The sequence below is a fragment of the Rhinolophus sinicus genome, chromosome 9 (genome assembly GCF_057876585.1).
Source record: "Rhinolophus sinicus isolate RSI-liver-muscle chromosome 9, RSI-T2T, whole genome shotgun sequence".
Classification (NCBI taxonomy): domain Eukaryota; kingdom Metazoa; phylum Chordata; class Mammalia; order Chiroptera; family Rhinolophidae; genus Rhinolophus; species Rhinolophus sinicus.
In genome coordinates, this window is record NC_142509.1 from 38,537,130 (window position 1) to 38,553,651 (window position 16,522).

At 48.6% G+C, this 16,522-nt stretch overlaps 1 protein-coding gene across 5 annotated transcripts in view; it reads left to right on the top strand.

Moving 5' to 3' along the window:
- The window catches only part of TMEM132C (transmembrane protein 132C), a 268,198-nt gene that overhangs the window by 76,902 nt on the left and 174,774 nt on the right, over window positions 1–16,522 (top strand). For all 5 annotated transcript variants that reach the window (XM_088801091.1, XM_088801089.1, XM_088801092.1 and 2 more), the window contains exon 2: window positions 14,085–14,976. In XM_088801091.1, the coding sequence (XP_088657217.1) occupies window positions 14,085–14,976 (892 nt within the window). The remainder of the gene's footprint in view (window positions 1–14,084; window positions 14,977–16,522) is intronic.

Here is a 16,522-nt window from a genome sequence, read left to right on the forward strand (position 1 = left end):
CCTCTCCCAGCAGGACCTGCCCCAACCCCAGCCTCAAGCCTTTGCGTTACCAGACCGTCCACCTTCCCGGTATCTGCCAGTGTTCTGGCTCAGGACCCAGCCTCCAGCCTTGACTTTCATCATGTTGGAAACATCTGGGAACCCTTTGGGCTGCTGTGTCCACCTTGTGCTGACGCAAGGGGCAGAACGGTGTCTGAAGGGCGGGTTTGCGGCTTGCTGGGGTCTCAGGAGGAATCTTGTGTGACTGGCAGGTTGTTCTGGAACCCCTCGGCCTTGCTCTTCCCAACTGTGGGGTGGAGGTTACAAGACCGAGGAGTGCTTTCTCTTTGTGGAGATGTACTTGACATGTATCACCTTCGGGTGGACAACCTAATGGTCTGACGTGTGTATCTAGCACCAAACGGCCACCGCACTGCACCTAGTTACCATCCTTCACGTCCATGGTTCCAGTTCTTTTTCTCGTGAAGCAATCGGCTGCAGCCAATTGGTGCCAGGCAGGCAGGCCAGCCAGGTATTGCCCCAAATCCCAATTTTCTCAAAAGAAACTAAGAATCGAAATATACACGTGCTCGCTCTCATTTCAAGGAATTCACATTCTTCCCTCTGCCCTCCCTGTCTGTTAAACACTGTGCAATGTAATAAACCTGGCTGAGGGCCACTGTGGCCCCCGGGGTGTCCAGTTTGAGAGTCCTGCACGCAGAAGCTCCCGTGTGGCCCCGACCAGCTCCTCCGGGAGTGACACACGTGCTACCAGTGGGAGAGCCACGTCTCATGTCCCCAGGGCCTCCTCAGGCCCTCGGAGCAGACTGACCCGGGCTCTCCCTGCAGCCCGCGTTAACTGTCTTCCCTCTGCTTCCCCCACTTCTGTTTTCCGTTGTTTGTTTCGGTTGCCTTGGTTTGGATGCAATATCTCGTTTCCACATTTTAATAGAGTGTTGGCTTCACGCATAGCTTGAGGAAACCAGGGACAGCTGCCTAAACACATTCCAGACACTAAATTCACAGGAGGCAGCTCTAAAAAAAAGTCCATGCAGGCAGCCGAAGGATGTGACAGGAGGCTGTTGTCAGGCCCTAGGCTACCTGCTCGGCTGCAGAAGTTCTGGGAGGGCCAGAGGCCCAGGACGCTGGCAGACGTGTGAATTAGTTCCGGGCACTCAGGGAGCTGGCAGCCGGTGGTTCACAGGGCACCTACTCATTTACTTGTCTCATTCATTCGTTTGCTCGCTCATTCATTCATCACTCGTTCGTTCATGCATTCATTCATTCATTCACTTGTTCGTTCATTCATTCATTCATTCACTCATTCGTTCATTCATTCACTCATTCGTTCATTCATTCATTCACTTGTTTGTTCATTCATTCATTCACTCGTTCGTTCATTCATTCATTCATTCATTGCATAAATACTTACTGAGTTCTGCCATGTTCCAGATACTGAGTTGCCATTGGCGCTAGAGAAGATAAAGTCTCTCTTTCATGGGTTTCCCTGTCTAGTAGAAGAAGAAAGACACTTAAGCAAAAATCCACCAACAAATAAGCAAAAACCATTTTGGGGAGAGCTGGAGAACAATGATGACCACGAAATGGGGTGAGCCCGTGGAGACCGACGCAGGCTCTTTGGAGTGAGACCACCCTCAAGCCTCGCAGGGTTTTCCATCCATTGAAGCCGTGTCCTGCCCGCTTGATGTGGGTTCTCGGCAGAGTCGGGTGATGCCTTAGAGCCGAAGTGGTTCTCCAAGTGGGGGCCACAGTAGCATCGCTGAGAGCTTGTTAGAGATGCAGCCCCTTCCCTGCCCCCCGACTCCAGGGGGGGACCAGCGACGCACGGAAGCCCCTGTGTGAATATACATATGCATAGTGGACAGTGCTGTGATTCATTTTGTTCTTCTTGTTATTTACCATTAGTATTATGTCACCTGTGTCAACATTTATTAAGTTTTCTCAGTATTGATATGGTTATTATTTTTAACATAATTATGTGAACCTCAGTGATATGCCACTTCTGTGATAATAATGCAAATTGTCTACTCAATACCTGTTCTCCCGTCCGTCCTCACTTACAGAACACTAAATTGCCTGGAGGTGGCAAGGTGCCTGTTCAAAATAATCTCCTTTCCCAATTTCCCTGCATCTATGTAATTATGACACATTACTGGCAAGAACTTATAAGCTGAAGTTCACTGGGAGAGTCTTCTGGGAAAGTCAACACGAAAGCTAATATTAAGTAATATGCTCAGCTGGCACAGACCTTTCGCCCTTCATTTCTTTCTCCCTGGGACTCAGATGCAATGGCTGGATGGGCTGCAGCCGTGTTGCAGTCATGAGCAAGAAGGCGTGCCTTAGAGATGGTGGTGCAGGTATATAAATGGAACCTGACCCTTAAAGGATTCAGGGAGCCGCTGCATAAGTCCTGGGTACATTGCTTGAAAGCTCTGTGGAAAGGAAAAGAACCTACATCATAATGTAATTCTCACAGGTACTCTGATTATTTGTTTGTTTTTTTCATACTCTTATAAATGACATTGTTCTGCAACTTAATTTTAACCCAAGAACGTGTCTTAGAGATCGGTCTATGCTCAGACATGGAGCCCTACTTTTCAGCTGCTGCCTAATAATAATCAAAATTGATAGGCAATGGACTTGAGTGCCCACCATGGGCCAGGCACCACTCTGAGCACTCGACAATGGTAAGTTTTTAAACCTTCCAGGCGGTCCCACTATGAGGAGTGTGCTGGTGTTAAGCTCATTATACAGATGGGAACACTGAGGCACAGGACAGACTAAGTAACTGGCCAGCATCACAGCTAAGAAGTTCAAGGCTGGGACTGGAACCTGGTGAGCTGGCCAGAGATGTCCTCCTACCTGGGGCCCTACCTTCTGTCCAATTCTCATTGTAGCCTCCCAGTTTCTGCTCTGCAGCCAGCTGTATATGGGCAGTCTAGTACTGATTACAAACTGGGCTGTATTGGACACCTCAGAGATGACCTGTGACCATGAGTGAGGGTGTCCCTGGGATGGCTACTCACCAGGAAGAGTCTTAGCTCAATGGATGGGACATTGTGGACACCACTGGGTCCCATCAAAATACCTTCCAAAATGGTGGCATCAACTCATACTAGTGAGCTGCTGTTGCCCCACTTGGAGGAACTTTCTAGTAGTCTAGAACCCTGAGCTGACATGTCTCTGCCCCCTGCCCATGTGTAGAGGGTGTTTCTCCCTCCACTTCCTTCCAGGTACACCTGCTCTCCACCTGCACTTGGGGGACATGGTTTGTTGTTCTTCTAACATGCGCTATACTCTTTCCCTTGGACATGCCTCTCTCAGCCTGTGAGTTTCTGCAGGAAGGTGCATCTTTCTGGAGGCATTGTAAGCTCCCGTGGCCCTGAGCGCCCAGCCCCCACTGTATCCCAGGGCAGGAGCAGTTGGGGACAGAAGGGCGTCTGTGTTCTATATGTACCTCAAAACCGCAGCAAGACTGAGTGCAGGTTGGTCTGCTTTCCTTGTCACTGCAACAGCAGGAGTGTGAAATACTGCTCCCTCCCCTTGCACGTCACTGCCTTGTGCAAACACCTCCTCCGAGGTCCCGGTCTCCACAAGTGCCACCGTCACCTCCCTCCCCAGCCGGGATGATCCCGCAGTGCTTTTTTGCTCCTCTTGTCCCATGGCCACCTTCCACTTCTGAGCAGGTATTGGGGCTCCTGTCTTGTCTCCCCGACGACTCCACCTCTGCCCATCTTCAGTCTTCTCTCCCTGCTCAGCGTCCCAGGAGCTTCATGACGATGGTTTATCTGTATCTTCCCGACACCAAGGCAGCACCCGGCTGGGAAGGGCCTCTCGGCTAATGTACGGAATGAAGAGCAGTCCTCATAATATCCCCCTGCTGACTTTCTTCTGCGTTTGAGATTACGGTTAAGATCAAGACTGATGTGTTGCCCCTGCAATATTAACTAAGAACAGTTGTAAGCTCAGCGGGTGCATCAGTGAAAAACAGGCTGGGACGTATCAGTTAGTCCAAAGTGGCAGGAAGCTCATCGCAGGCGGGCTTCAGCCAGGAAGGGAAAGGCGGGGGGTGCTGGCTGTAAGGGCGCCGTCGCCTTCTCTCCTTGCTGTCAATGTGACTTTCAGCTGGAATTCAGCATCTGTAGGCAGACACGGTGTTAGATGGAATGGTGCTGACACTGCTCTTGTCACCAAGCACTGGCCCTCATCTCTGTCCTGTGTCTCTAGGAACAATGTAGCTGGACGTGCGATGGGAACGTAAGCAACGCCATAGAGCATAAATATAACACAGGGGTCCTGAGTTCAAATCCTGACTCACGTATTCCTAGCTGGGTGACCTTGGGTAAGTTACTTAACCTCTCTGGGCCTCAGTCTCCTCATGTGTAAGTGAGGGATAACAAGAGGCTTTACATGTAGGGTTGTTGAAAGTGTAAGTCTGATATGAGATGCGGTCCCTGGGCCTGTAGGCAGCTGCTGGTTATTGTTACCATTTCATCCTCCTGCATCGATAATGTAGGTTTCATGAGGCTAAGATGTCACCTTCCTTTCAAGGGATATTTTTCCCTCTTGAGATTTCTGAATCCTCCCCTATAATTGTCCATTTGTCGTGGAAGACTCAGTCTAAATGTCCTTTTTCCCAATACGAAAAGGTAAAGGCTATATCATGAAAGAGAAAACCACTTTCATCTTCTCGTGTGCTCTTTCCTTCTTTTGTTTCTCCACCATCAGGACGGCATTTTCTCCCCTGTATCCTAAGACTTCTCATTAATATAATTGCCCTAAATACTGGGGTAACCAAACAAAACTACAGATGCTAAGTAGCGGGCAAATGAGACTCACACGTGGGGGGGAATGGGCATGACTCAGTGGGGTGTAGAGACTTTGTTTTTCGTGTTTTTTTTTTTTAAATTATCTGTAATTAGTGGGAAAGAAGCTATGTGGACCATATTAAATATAAACCCTTTCTTTTTGAGGCAAAGACCATCCTAAAGAACAGAAACGCTGTTCCCTTTTATTTACATGAATGGAGCTAATTGGGACTCTCAGGATTAATGTAAGGTTTCATCATAAATAATACCACCATCTGTGACAAATAAATGCCTGTGTCTTTGAAAAGACACAGCGAAACATCTTGAAACCATAGGATACATGGGCAGTTCTGCCTGAAAGGGTCACGTGAAGCAACTCTAGATCCCTTCTGATGTTTGAATTTGATCAATTATTTTTGTTTGTTTGTTTGTTTATTATTTTGCTTACATTTCTAAACTGTTTTGGAGCCATAGTAAAAGCCTCATTTACATTTTGGAGCCATGAGGTAAAGCTGGGATGTAATTCATACTGTAAAAATGCCCCGAAGGAACCACCAAGAAAGTTATCATGTACCTGAAACACAGCTCTTCGAAAGGCTTTGTTTGTGTCAGATGTCACACCCCAAATCCAGCCCACCCCTCTTCTTGTGTGGCCCCCAAACTAAAAATCGCTTTACATTTTTAAGTGGTTGGGGAAACATTTTTTTTTTTATAACAATAATGTTTCTGACGTGGAAATTCTATGGAATTCCAATTTCAATGTTTATAAATAAAGTTTTATTGGGACACAGCTTCCATTTGTCCTTGGCTGTTTGAGTGGTTGAGGGTTGAGTGATCGCAACACAGACCATTTGGCCCCAGAACCTAAAATGTTTCCTCTCTGGGCCTTGACAGAAATGTGTGCCGCTCCCTTCTGTGTATGATTTGTGATGCTGTGTAACTTCAGTTGGGACAAAGCCAAAGTGTATCACTTTAGAAGCTTTTGGCTGAAAGCAAGACAAAAACTCTGTACTAAATGGACGTGCATTGGTTCACAGATCGGGAAGGACAGCGCAGGGGGCAAGGTTTAGGGTGTGTGTGTCCAGTGTTCCCTCGTGGTTGTCACGACCCAGGATCCCTCAGCTGGGTCCTCCCATCCCTGATACTGTCTCTGGGAGTTTCACTCAGCGTTTCGGGAAGGATGGCAGCATTGATGGGGTGACCTGGGTGCTCGCTTGCCTGTGGGGAGGAAGATGCTTGTTCTCGTGTTTCTCTTAGGAATGAGGGCACTTCTTCCGCAGGAGTCCAGCTCGCTGGCCACACTGGCCCCGGGCACAGCCCCCAGCCCCAGCACTGCTGACCTCTGGGACCCGGTGCTCTGCCCTGCGGCTGTCCTGTGCATGGTGGGTGTCGGACACGCTGGCCACTGGCCACGAGATGCGACTGGCATTCATCCCATCCCACCCTTGACAATCAGAAACATCGTAGACATTGCCAGATGTCCCCTGGGTGGCAAGAGTGCCCCCAAATGAGAACCACTGGCCCACAAGCTAAGTAATAGTGACATAAAATGTAAGAATGGTAAAACGTGAAAATGTAAACGGTTACATTTTAAATGGTGATAGAAGTACCCACGTGATACTGATTTTGCCTCTTAGCCTGCAAAGCCTCAGATGTTTATTATGTGGTCCTTTGAGAAAAATTTTGCCAACCCCTGGATTAGACCACTGGTTCTCAACCCTCACCTTTATGCATCTAAAACCAAATTTGTAACCTTGTAACTACCTACATACATTATTAAAAATAAATCAAAAATTGCCCGAACTTCATAGAGAGGAAAACACGACCAAAAGAATCCATAGTCAAATAATATCGTAACGTGTATCTCCAGAAGACTGAGTTAAGTAGTCAGCTACTGGCCGCTGTGTTGTCACCACTGATGTATCAGCCACAGGGTCAGACTGGAATAGCTAAGTTTGAGCGGCTTGGATTTCACAAGCAGCTTGGTCATTGTTCATGCAACTCTCCAAAAAGACAAACAACGCTTTTGTAAAGTTCCATGAAATCAAAGTGTAGCCCTCACGCCAGCAGTCGTGATACCAGAAAACACACAGTGTATTAAATCGTGGCCCTCCCTCAGTTTCCTTGTGGGTGTCTGGGATAGATCCCTGGCCCGGATGTTTATCACAGGCTCTCACGTTTGTGATGTCCAGTGGGCCCATCAGAAGTCACGCAAGACCTGCGCCATGATTTCATGTGTGGGACTGCCTCGTGCCTTGCAGGCTGTCTAGCAGAGCTGGACGCTGGACCCTGCTCTCTAACTGCCGGTGTTGACCACACACCCCTCCACAATACCCTGGGAGCCCTCTGCGGGAGGCTGAATCACGCCCCCCAGGTGTCTGTTTCTCAATTGCCAGAAACTATGACTATGTCACCTTCCGTGGGGAAAGGGACTTTGCTGCTGTGAATTCAGTTAAGGATTTTGAGACGGGAGATGGCCCTGGGTCATGCAGGTGGGCTGATGCCATCAGAAGTGTCCTTATGAGAGGGAGGCAGGAGGTCAGAGGGAAGAGGGGCTGCGAGCGCCTGGCTTTGAAGAGGGAGGAGGGGGCCGGGAGCCAAGGCGTGCAGGCCACCTCTCGAAGAGGGACGAGGCGGGGACACAGACTTCCCCTTCACTTTAGACTTCTGACTTCCAGAATTGTAATTGTTTTTTCCCATCTTAAGCCCCTAAGTTTGTGGTAATGTGTTAAAGCCTCAGTAGGGAACCCATGCACCATTTCAGGGTGGGGCGTTGTTGCCTCCCTTGGTGGGGGTGGAGTGGGACCCTGGCTTGAGCCCGTCAGAACCTGTTGTGTGGACCTGGGCTCCAAGCCCCAGGGCCAATGGAAGAATTGGCCACATGGCCATCACGCATGCCATTTGCCAAGCTCAAGGTCAGGAGATACAGACAGTGCAGTTAAACACTGCATCTCAGAGTTATAACTTTGCCTGCGAAATACTTCCTCTGCTGCCCTGGGCACGGTTCTCAGGCTGATAAACCCTCAGCATCGGGTGCGTTCGAGAATTTGTCTCTGAAAGGGGCGTCTGCTTTGCTCCACTTCCTCGGCCTCCTAGAGGAGCACCTGAGAGTGATTTTGGGGTTCTCCCAGACGAAAAGGGGGAGATGCCTGCCCAGGGACTCAGAGGGGAATCTGGGGACCTGCTCTTTTCAAGGAGAGTTCGACTGTCCCGAAATTGCAAACCACTCTTTGTAATTTCAGCAAAGGAGACCAAGGGGTTTGTTCAGAAGAGGCATTGAAATCAAATAATCCATTTATCAAGGTGCCTTTTGTTTCAAGAAAAAGGAAACGAAGCAGCATATTTAGCAGAACGAGGCACTGTGTCTGTGTCTGGAGAACGTTAATGAATCACAAACAGGGAATGAAAAACCCCTCTCAACACTCAGGCCAGCTCGGTTCCAATGCAACCAGGGTTTTCCTGGAGACATGGGGAGAGGCGGGTCTGTTCTGCAGGTGTCTGATGTTGGGGTAACCTGAGACAGGGGTGCACGGCATGCCGCCGAAGTCACTGAAGGAGTCCCTCTCCCTGGGTTCCAGACTTGTTTTCTCATCTGGATATCATCCCAATTTTCATTTTCACGAATTATGGATGTCACCCAATTTTTTTCACATTTCTGAAGCCTTACAAACTTTTTGCTATTCTTTACCAACATTGAAATAATGGTAATGATTATAACATAATAATAATAATTATTATTATTATTATTATTATTATTATTGGGGCAGCAACTTCTCCCAGTTCTTAGGCGTGTCCTACATGCTGGGTGCTTTGCTTATTGCTCTACGTGCAGTGGTTTTGATATGATTTCTGTTATAGAGATAAGGATTCTGAAGCCCATAAGTTTAAGGTATTTGTTAAAAAAACAAACAAAAAAAACCCCATAAAACAAACAAAACCCTTATATATTTCATTGGGTACATGAATTCATTTTTAATTAAATTCATTGGGGTGCCATTGGTTAATCAGATTATATAGGTTTCAAGTATACAATATTATAATACATCCTCTGTCTATTCTATTGTGTGCTCACCACCCAAGCCCAGTCTCCTTCCGTCACCAAGTATTCGACCCCCTTTACCCTTTTCATCCTCCCCCCACCTCTCCCCCTCTGGAGACCATCATGGTATTGTCTGTGTCTATGAGTGTGTCTGTTTGTTACCTTCAGTTTTATATCCCACATCTGACTGAAGTCATGCGGTTCTTGTCTGTTTCCATCTGACTTATTTCGCTTTAGCACGATGCTCTCAAGATCCATCTATGTTGTCACAAACGGCAGTGTTTCATCCTTTCTTATGGCTGAGTAGTATTCCGTTGTACACATGTACCCCATCTTCTCATTTTCGTCTTTGTTTGACAAGGAACGCTCTAGACCACTCTGATGCATTTCCTCTCCCTGGGCTGGGGACGGTTTGACTAAATTCCTTCCTCTGTCTCTGTGGTGCCTCTGACAAACCACGAGCACTTTCTGTATGAATCATGTTAGATTAGGGTTTCTCAGCCTCGACACTACTGACATTTTGGACTGGACACGTCGTTGTGGTGGGCCCGTCCTGGGCATTGTGGGGTGTCTTCTACTTTCTAGATGCCAGAAGCACTCTGGCCCTCTTCCCAATTGTGAGAATCAAAAATGTCTGCAGACATTCCCAGGTGTCTCTGGGGACAAAAATCACCCTTCGTTGAGAGCCACCTACTTAGAGGTTCTTTGTGAAAGTCCCTCGCATGCCCCGAAATTACACCACTTTTGCATTTGGGTTATTCCAAGGATGTTTATTTTCATCTTATCCAATTGAAGAGGAAAGTGGGTACTTTCACCAAGGTATTTTCATCCACTGCTGACCCAATTCAGGGCAAAAGCTGGCCCCAGCCCACCTTGCTAGACCGACTTCCCGTTCCTCACACACCGCGGTCCCAGCTTTCTCTCCACCGATCCTTTGCTCAGGCTCTCCCCCTCCTGGAATCCTTTCCCTAGTCCCTTCAATGTCCCTAGACCTGCCCCATCCTTCACATCACAGCTCAGAGAGAACCAACTCTAAAGATTCCATCCTGGTCAACATATCCCAAAGAGAGCATCGTGATGGAGGTGATGCATTATGTTGACTGAATGGGTCATTTCCCCTGATGTTACTCTGGGTGCTAAGTGACATGGATGTGTCCTAGGTTCATTATCTCAGAATCTCAAAAACTCAATTTCCGCCAGCGGCTCTGCAGTCAAGTTCTCTGATGAACAACCAATGGGGGACACAATATCCCCAACACTGGCAGGCAAGCACAGATAAAGAAGATGGATAAACAGGAAGGGAGAGAGCAAATGAATGTGCTGTCAGTGGGAGGCCAGATAGAAAGGGGCAGCTGTCAACCAATCCTCTGTTCCCCTCTGCTGTGGCCTTAGGAAGTCAGAATTGGACTTTTCCAGATCAATAAAAATTACTCAATAATCCTATCTTTCTGGGAGACGTAGGTGTGAGCACATGAACCAGAACAAGAGAGTGGATGTTTCTCAGTGCTCATGAAGTCCTGGCAGCCCTGGATGGTTTCCTTGAGTCAAGAGATAAAGTGTCAGGAGAGAGATACAACAAAGACTCCTTCCTTAATTTGCTAGACCAGTGTCCCCCTAAATGAGATGGGTTGAGGTGCTGAAAACAGTGCCGTAGCGTGTGAGGGTGCAGGTGGGGCTGCACACAGCTCCAGGGGAAGCCATTCTCATGAGTCCATGTGGTTGATTGTGGGAGGTACGTGGAGATAGTGTGAAATCACCTGAGCCTCAAAGCTGGGATAACTCTGTTCTCCTCCACGTGGTCTCTCATCCTCCAGGATGCTAGCCTGGGCTTCTTTTTGGTGAAGGCAGGAATCCAAAAGAGAGGTGTTGGGAATGTGCCGTGCCTCATGAAAACTGCACTTGGAATTTGCGCATTGTCTCTTCTGCTATATTCTGTTGGTCAAAGCAAATCACAAGGCTAGCCTAGACTCAAGAAATGGGTCAGTGAAGGGAGGATTACAAAGTCACATCCAAAGGTGTAGATACAGAAGGACAACTGGGGCATTGGTAATTGCTCTATTGTATCCTACATATCTAGCTCTGTCTGCCTACCTATCTTTCTATCTACCTATGTATCCATCCATCCATCCACCCATCCACCCATCCACCCATCCATTCATTCATCACCCATCCATCATCCACTCATCCACCCATCCATTCATTCATCACCCATCCATCCATTCATCATCCATCCATTCATCCATCCATCATCCATCCATCCATTATCCATCCATCCATCCATCCATCCATCCATCATCCATCCATCCATCATCCATCCATCATCCATCCATCCATCATCCATCCATCCATCCATCCATCCATCCACCCACCCATCAATGGAAACTGAAGCTCCAAGGAGATAAGAACTTGGCCCACATCACATGGCTGTTGAGTAGATCAACCCTAGATCTCTGTGGCCAAACTCCACATCCATAACCACTATACCAGACCCCACTCTCTTCTTTATAATGCCTGCCTCTTCTTGGCTCAAGTTAAATCTCTCTTGAACTGGAAAAACTCAGAACTAGGTTCAGCCGGAAAGTAAGAACTAGACACTTTTTCCCCATGTGAAGGATCAGGAGTGACTTGCTCACATAATGGAAGAATCCTCACAGAGGAAACAGCAAGCCAGCAAGCCCACTCCAACTTTATTGTAAATAAACTCACCATTTATTGAAAATAAACTCACCATACGCTTAATAGCAAAAGGTTCATGTTTTAGGCTTTTTTTTTGTTTTTTGTTTTTTTTTGTAAAAAGACCACAAAGTAGAAAAAAGGAATCCTTACGTGCAGGAAAAGTGAAGAATGACGATAAAGCTTGTGGACACATACTTCCCCTTGTAGAATGTTCCCCTACCGAGATGGGCCTTCCAATCCTTGCTCTGTTCCATCAGAGAGCCCTTGGCCCACTACCTCCTCCAAACAAATGAGTCTCTAAGTCTCTACACTTCAAGGTTTAAGAGCTTTTTTGGAGAGGGATGAATACATCAGAATAAAAGCATCCAATGTGGCAATTAGTCCATTGCCTTGTGTACAACATTACAAGCTGCTTAAACAGTCAATGATTTTTTTTTTTTAAGAACATAGAGCCAGGCCCTTCCTGGAATGTGGGGCCTTGGCAGGGCCTTTTGAGAGTGTTTTCCCTGGCTCTGACGTGAGTGGGTTAAAATGGAAGCACTGAGACATCCCCAGAGAGAGGGGCCAAGTACCCTGTTATTGGTGACCTCAGAACAGGGCCTCTGGGCAAAGAACAGGGGAGACAGCTCCTTCTTTGAAAAGTCATCCTGATAACCCACGTCCATTTGGCTGCAGCACCAAAGGCAGCTTTGATCTGACAGCCAGTGTCCCTGACGGAGAAAGATTGGGAGAACTTCCTGACAGGAGATGCATGAGGCTGCCCCAGAAGCCGGATGGGGGGAAGGTTGGAAAGATGGGAAGAAAGGGGGGAACTGTGGTCATGTCTGTCCATCTATGAATGGGGGCTTGTTCACGTTTTCTGGGCTGGTTTTGAATGATGAGCAATGGGCTTTCTTGGGCTTTGCAATGTTCACAGTTGGGGCACGTTCACCTCCTGTGCCCTGGGGGTCGCCAGTCCTCCGTGGAACCACCAATAATGGCAGAATAAGCTCGCGGGGATCTTTAGAGAGGATGACCTTCCAACAGCAAGGAGCCCGCTGGTTGTACTGCTGTGGTTCCGCGATGGACCAAGGCAGACGGAAGACCAGGGAGGCTCCATCCTCTCAGCGCTGATCTACAGCCCCCCGTGGCCCTGGACTAACCTGCCTGGAAGATGCTAATCGGCGCTTTCAAACTGAAGTGTCCCCGAGGGTCAAACCTAACTGAGCAGTGTGGGCTGCTGGGATCTCCTGTTATTGCTGTGGGAGCACGAGGCCTGCCTGGTGCCAGTGCATCCAGGTGTGAGGAAACGCTGGGAACTTAGTTACTTCCCGGTGTTTAAAACGGTGCCCATTCATAGCGATCTTTTAAAGTATTGTGAGCAAAACAAAACCCACCTGCAGGCTGGGTTGAGGATCATACGTGTGCAGTTGGCCATGTCTCCCTCCCCGTTTGCCATTCTTCTTTTGACTTTGATTATAACCCCTTTTTCCGAGGCAAAAGAGTTTTTAAATTATTATTTTTTACATAGGCAAGCGTATCATTTTTTTAAACTGTATTTGGATTTTGAATCATAATTAGAAAGCTTTTTCTACACCCATGTTATAGAGGAATTCATCCATTTTTTTCTTTTAGTGCTGGAAACATTTCATTCCCTTACGTTTAGATCATGGATCCATTTAAAGTGTACTCTTGTGTGTGGTGTGAGGTATGGATCTGATTTTATCTTTTTCCCGAGGTGTCTAGCCAGTCGTCCCACCATTTATTAAGGAGTCTGCCTTTGCCCTATGATGTGCAGTGTCAACCTTATCAAACTTATCACATACTGAATTTCCAGATGCACTGGCTTTCTTTTTTTTCTTTCTTTTTAAAGATTTTATTGGGGAGGAGGAACAGGACTTCACTGGGGAACAGTGTGTACTTCCAGGATTTTTTTCCAAATCAGGTTGTTGTCCTTTCAATCTCAGTCGTGGAGGGCGCAGCTCAGCTCCAGGTCCAGTTGCCATTGTTAGTTGCAGGGGGCACAGTCCACCATCCCTTGTGGGAGTCCAGGAGTCGAACCAGCAACCCTGTGGTTGAGAGCCCACTGGCCCATGTGGGAATCAAACCGACAACCTTCGGCGTTAGGAGCTCGGAGCTCCAACCGCCTGAGCCACCAGGCTGGCCCGCAAGTGGCTTTCTTTATGGACTATTCTATTCCCTTTGTCTTTTCTATTCACATCCCAGTACTGTTAAATGTGTTTTAAACTCATGCAATTTATTAGTAAATATATTCACTTTCCACTCATCCGTAACTTGCGGGCTTTCTGTTTGATGGAACCACACGGAATTGCCACTGTGCACCCATTCTTAACATACGAAAGTGTCAGTTGCCTGTGGTTCAACCTAACACATGACGCATGTGTAAGTTGCAGAGAATGTAGGCTCACTTACTGGCTGATTCCGGAAGGAACATGAAAATTCTGACCAAGGTGACGTTGGCGTGTTTATCTCTCGTTTCTAAATTGCTTGTGGACCGAGGGACTGCTAAGGAGCCCAGTGACCTCTCATCTTTGTTTCTTCTTTCCTTTCTCTGTCCCCAGTGATAGAGGGCCGTGGGGTGGCCGACACCATACAGAGAGTTTCCTCGCTGCCCCCCTACCTGCCGGCGAGCTTCCATGTCCTCCGGGCAGAGACCACCTTCTTCCTGAGGGAGACCCGCCAGGACACCGCGCACAACTCCAGCCTGCAGTCGCGCGTGGAGTCCTTCTTCACCTACAGAGCCAAGCGGCCCCCGATACTAAATGCCAGCTACGGGCCCTTTACTGTGGAAAAGGTCGTGCCTCTGGACTTGATGTTGGTCTCAAACTTTCTGGGCCCAACCAGTAAGTTCAGTTTCAACTGGAAGCTGAAGGCCCACATCCTGCGGGACCGCGTCTACCCGGGCCGGCCCACCGTGCAGGTTCTGTTCCACGTCGTGGGCCGAGACTGGGCCGAGCGCAGCCCCGGGGAGCAGCTGCCCTGCCTGCGGGTGTTCGCCTTCCGGGAGACCCGGGAGGTGCGGGGCGGCTGCCGGCTGCGGGGGGACCTGGGGCTGTGCGTGGCGCAGCTGCAGCTGCTGTCCAGCTGGTTCAGCGCCCCCGCCGTGCTGGCCGGGAGGAAGAGGCCGGCGGAGCCCGCGGAGGGCAGCGCGGTGGAGCTGTACTACGCGGTGCACGCGGGGGACGAGCGCGGGGACTGTGCCGGCGGGGACGTCAGGAAAGGCAATGCCATCCGCCCGGGGAAGGACGGCCTGGAGGACACCACGTCCCACCTGCAGCGGATCGGCTCCGTGGGCCTCTACCGGGCGCAGGACAGCGCCGCTCAGCTCAGGGAGCTGCGTTTGGACGGCAACGTGGCCGTCTGGCTGCCCTCCCGGCCGGTCAAGCAAGGAGAAGTGGTCACTGCCTATGTCACCGTCGCCAGCAGCTCCACCGTGGATTTCTTCATCTTGAGGTAGGTGCCCACACTGGCCCACGGGAGTCTTGGCGTGGGCGGGGAGACTGGGCTGGGTGCCGTGGGCTGGGTGCTGGGGGGGCGGGTAGATTGAGCTGTCAAGCTCCCGACCTGCAGGGAACGTCCTTCACAGCGGAAGCCAGACTCTGCACCAGCTCTTTTGACCTTGAATTACCATTGAATTTGGAGATGGGTATGATTCTTCTTTAGCTCTCAATTCTTCAGTAGATATGCTAATACTGTTTAGTGTTTGCATGGTTGAACGTACGTGGTCAGCGGGCCCAAGAAAAGACAGAAGCAGTGTGATACCTCACTCTGGGTGTATATGTGGAAAAAGCCAGAGATAATACCCTATTCCTGACTTGGTGGGGTTCACTATTGCCAGGTAGTCGCTGGGAAACCCCCAGTTCATGAGTCCAGTTCTTAGCAAAGATTAATGGAATGTGCCCAACAGAAAATTATTCAGCAGAGGAATACCTCTCATAAAAAAGAAAAACAGAAACTAATTTAAATCAACAAGAGAATAACCCACCTGCCGTCACCACTGCTGGTTCAGCAGATTGCACCCAAGTTGGGACAGGACTGCCCTGTCACTCTGTGTAATGAGTGGTTCTAAGGTTTGGCCCAAGAGCACCTGTTATCTGGGGATAGTTAATACTGGGGGGTGGGGGGTAAAGCAAATCCTCTTAAATGTGGACCAGAATTTCACAATTATGGAAAAGCGTATTTGATTGAGATTTGTTCAAAACATAAAGACGATAAAAATCAGTTTTGGGGGATATTTTTTTTTATAGTTAAGAAGGACTGAGGTTATAATTGCAGCTGTGCTTTAGTGCTTTTTAGAACAAAAATTAATCACGTGTTGAATGAGTTGCTTGGGGAAATATTCGCAAACGAGAATGATAGTGTGTTACAGCACTTTTCATTTCTGTTGAACTTTTGTGCTGTGACTTTTAAGGAAGGTCACGTTAAAAGGTTTTCATGTTTTTACAAAATGCATTCCGAGGTTTCAGGGAGTTCCTCCAGGCGCTTCTTATTCCTTCGGGTTTGAATAATAATTCTTTCCTGAAGTGCGTGTGTTGTCACCATCCTTCCAGGTTTTTCTTTCAGTGTTTGAGTGGACTGATCTTACCCGAGCCTCCTCTGATAGCGGTTTTTGATCGAGGCCTTTTACAACGTGGCATAAGGAAACCCCACTTCTTTTATAAGAGATCGAGTTCACCGTCATGTGGGTACTGTCAGCCCCCTGGTCAGGGGCACCCGCGGACTTTGTGTCCGGAGGGAGGGATAAGCCTCCTGCCACAGGGTGCTTGTGACTTACTGAAAAGTGTCCCAACCTCACAATCGTGGGGCCAGGATGGCACCAGTTTAGATGAAAGGATCCGGGGTTGCTTCCTCCTGCCGAGCAGGAACTATGCTGATCTGAAAAGTCTGAGGTCTGTTTCGCTGAGTCCCTCAGCGCCCTTGGTTTCACGTCATTCTGTCGAAAATGACGGCACCGGGGAACCGACAGCGTGCCTAACAGGTCTTCAAATTCTAGGGCCCT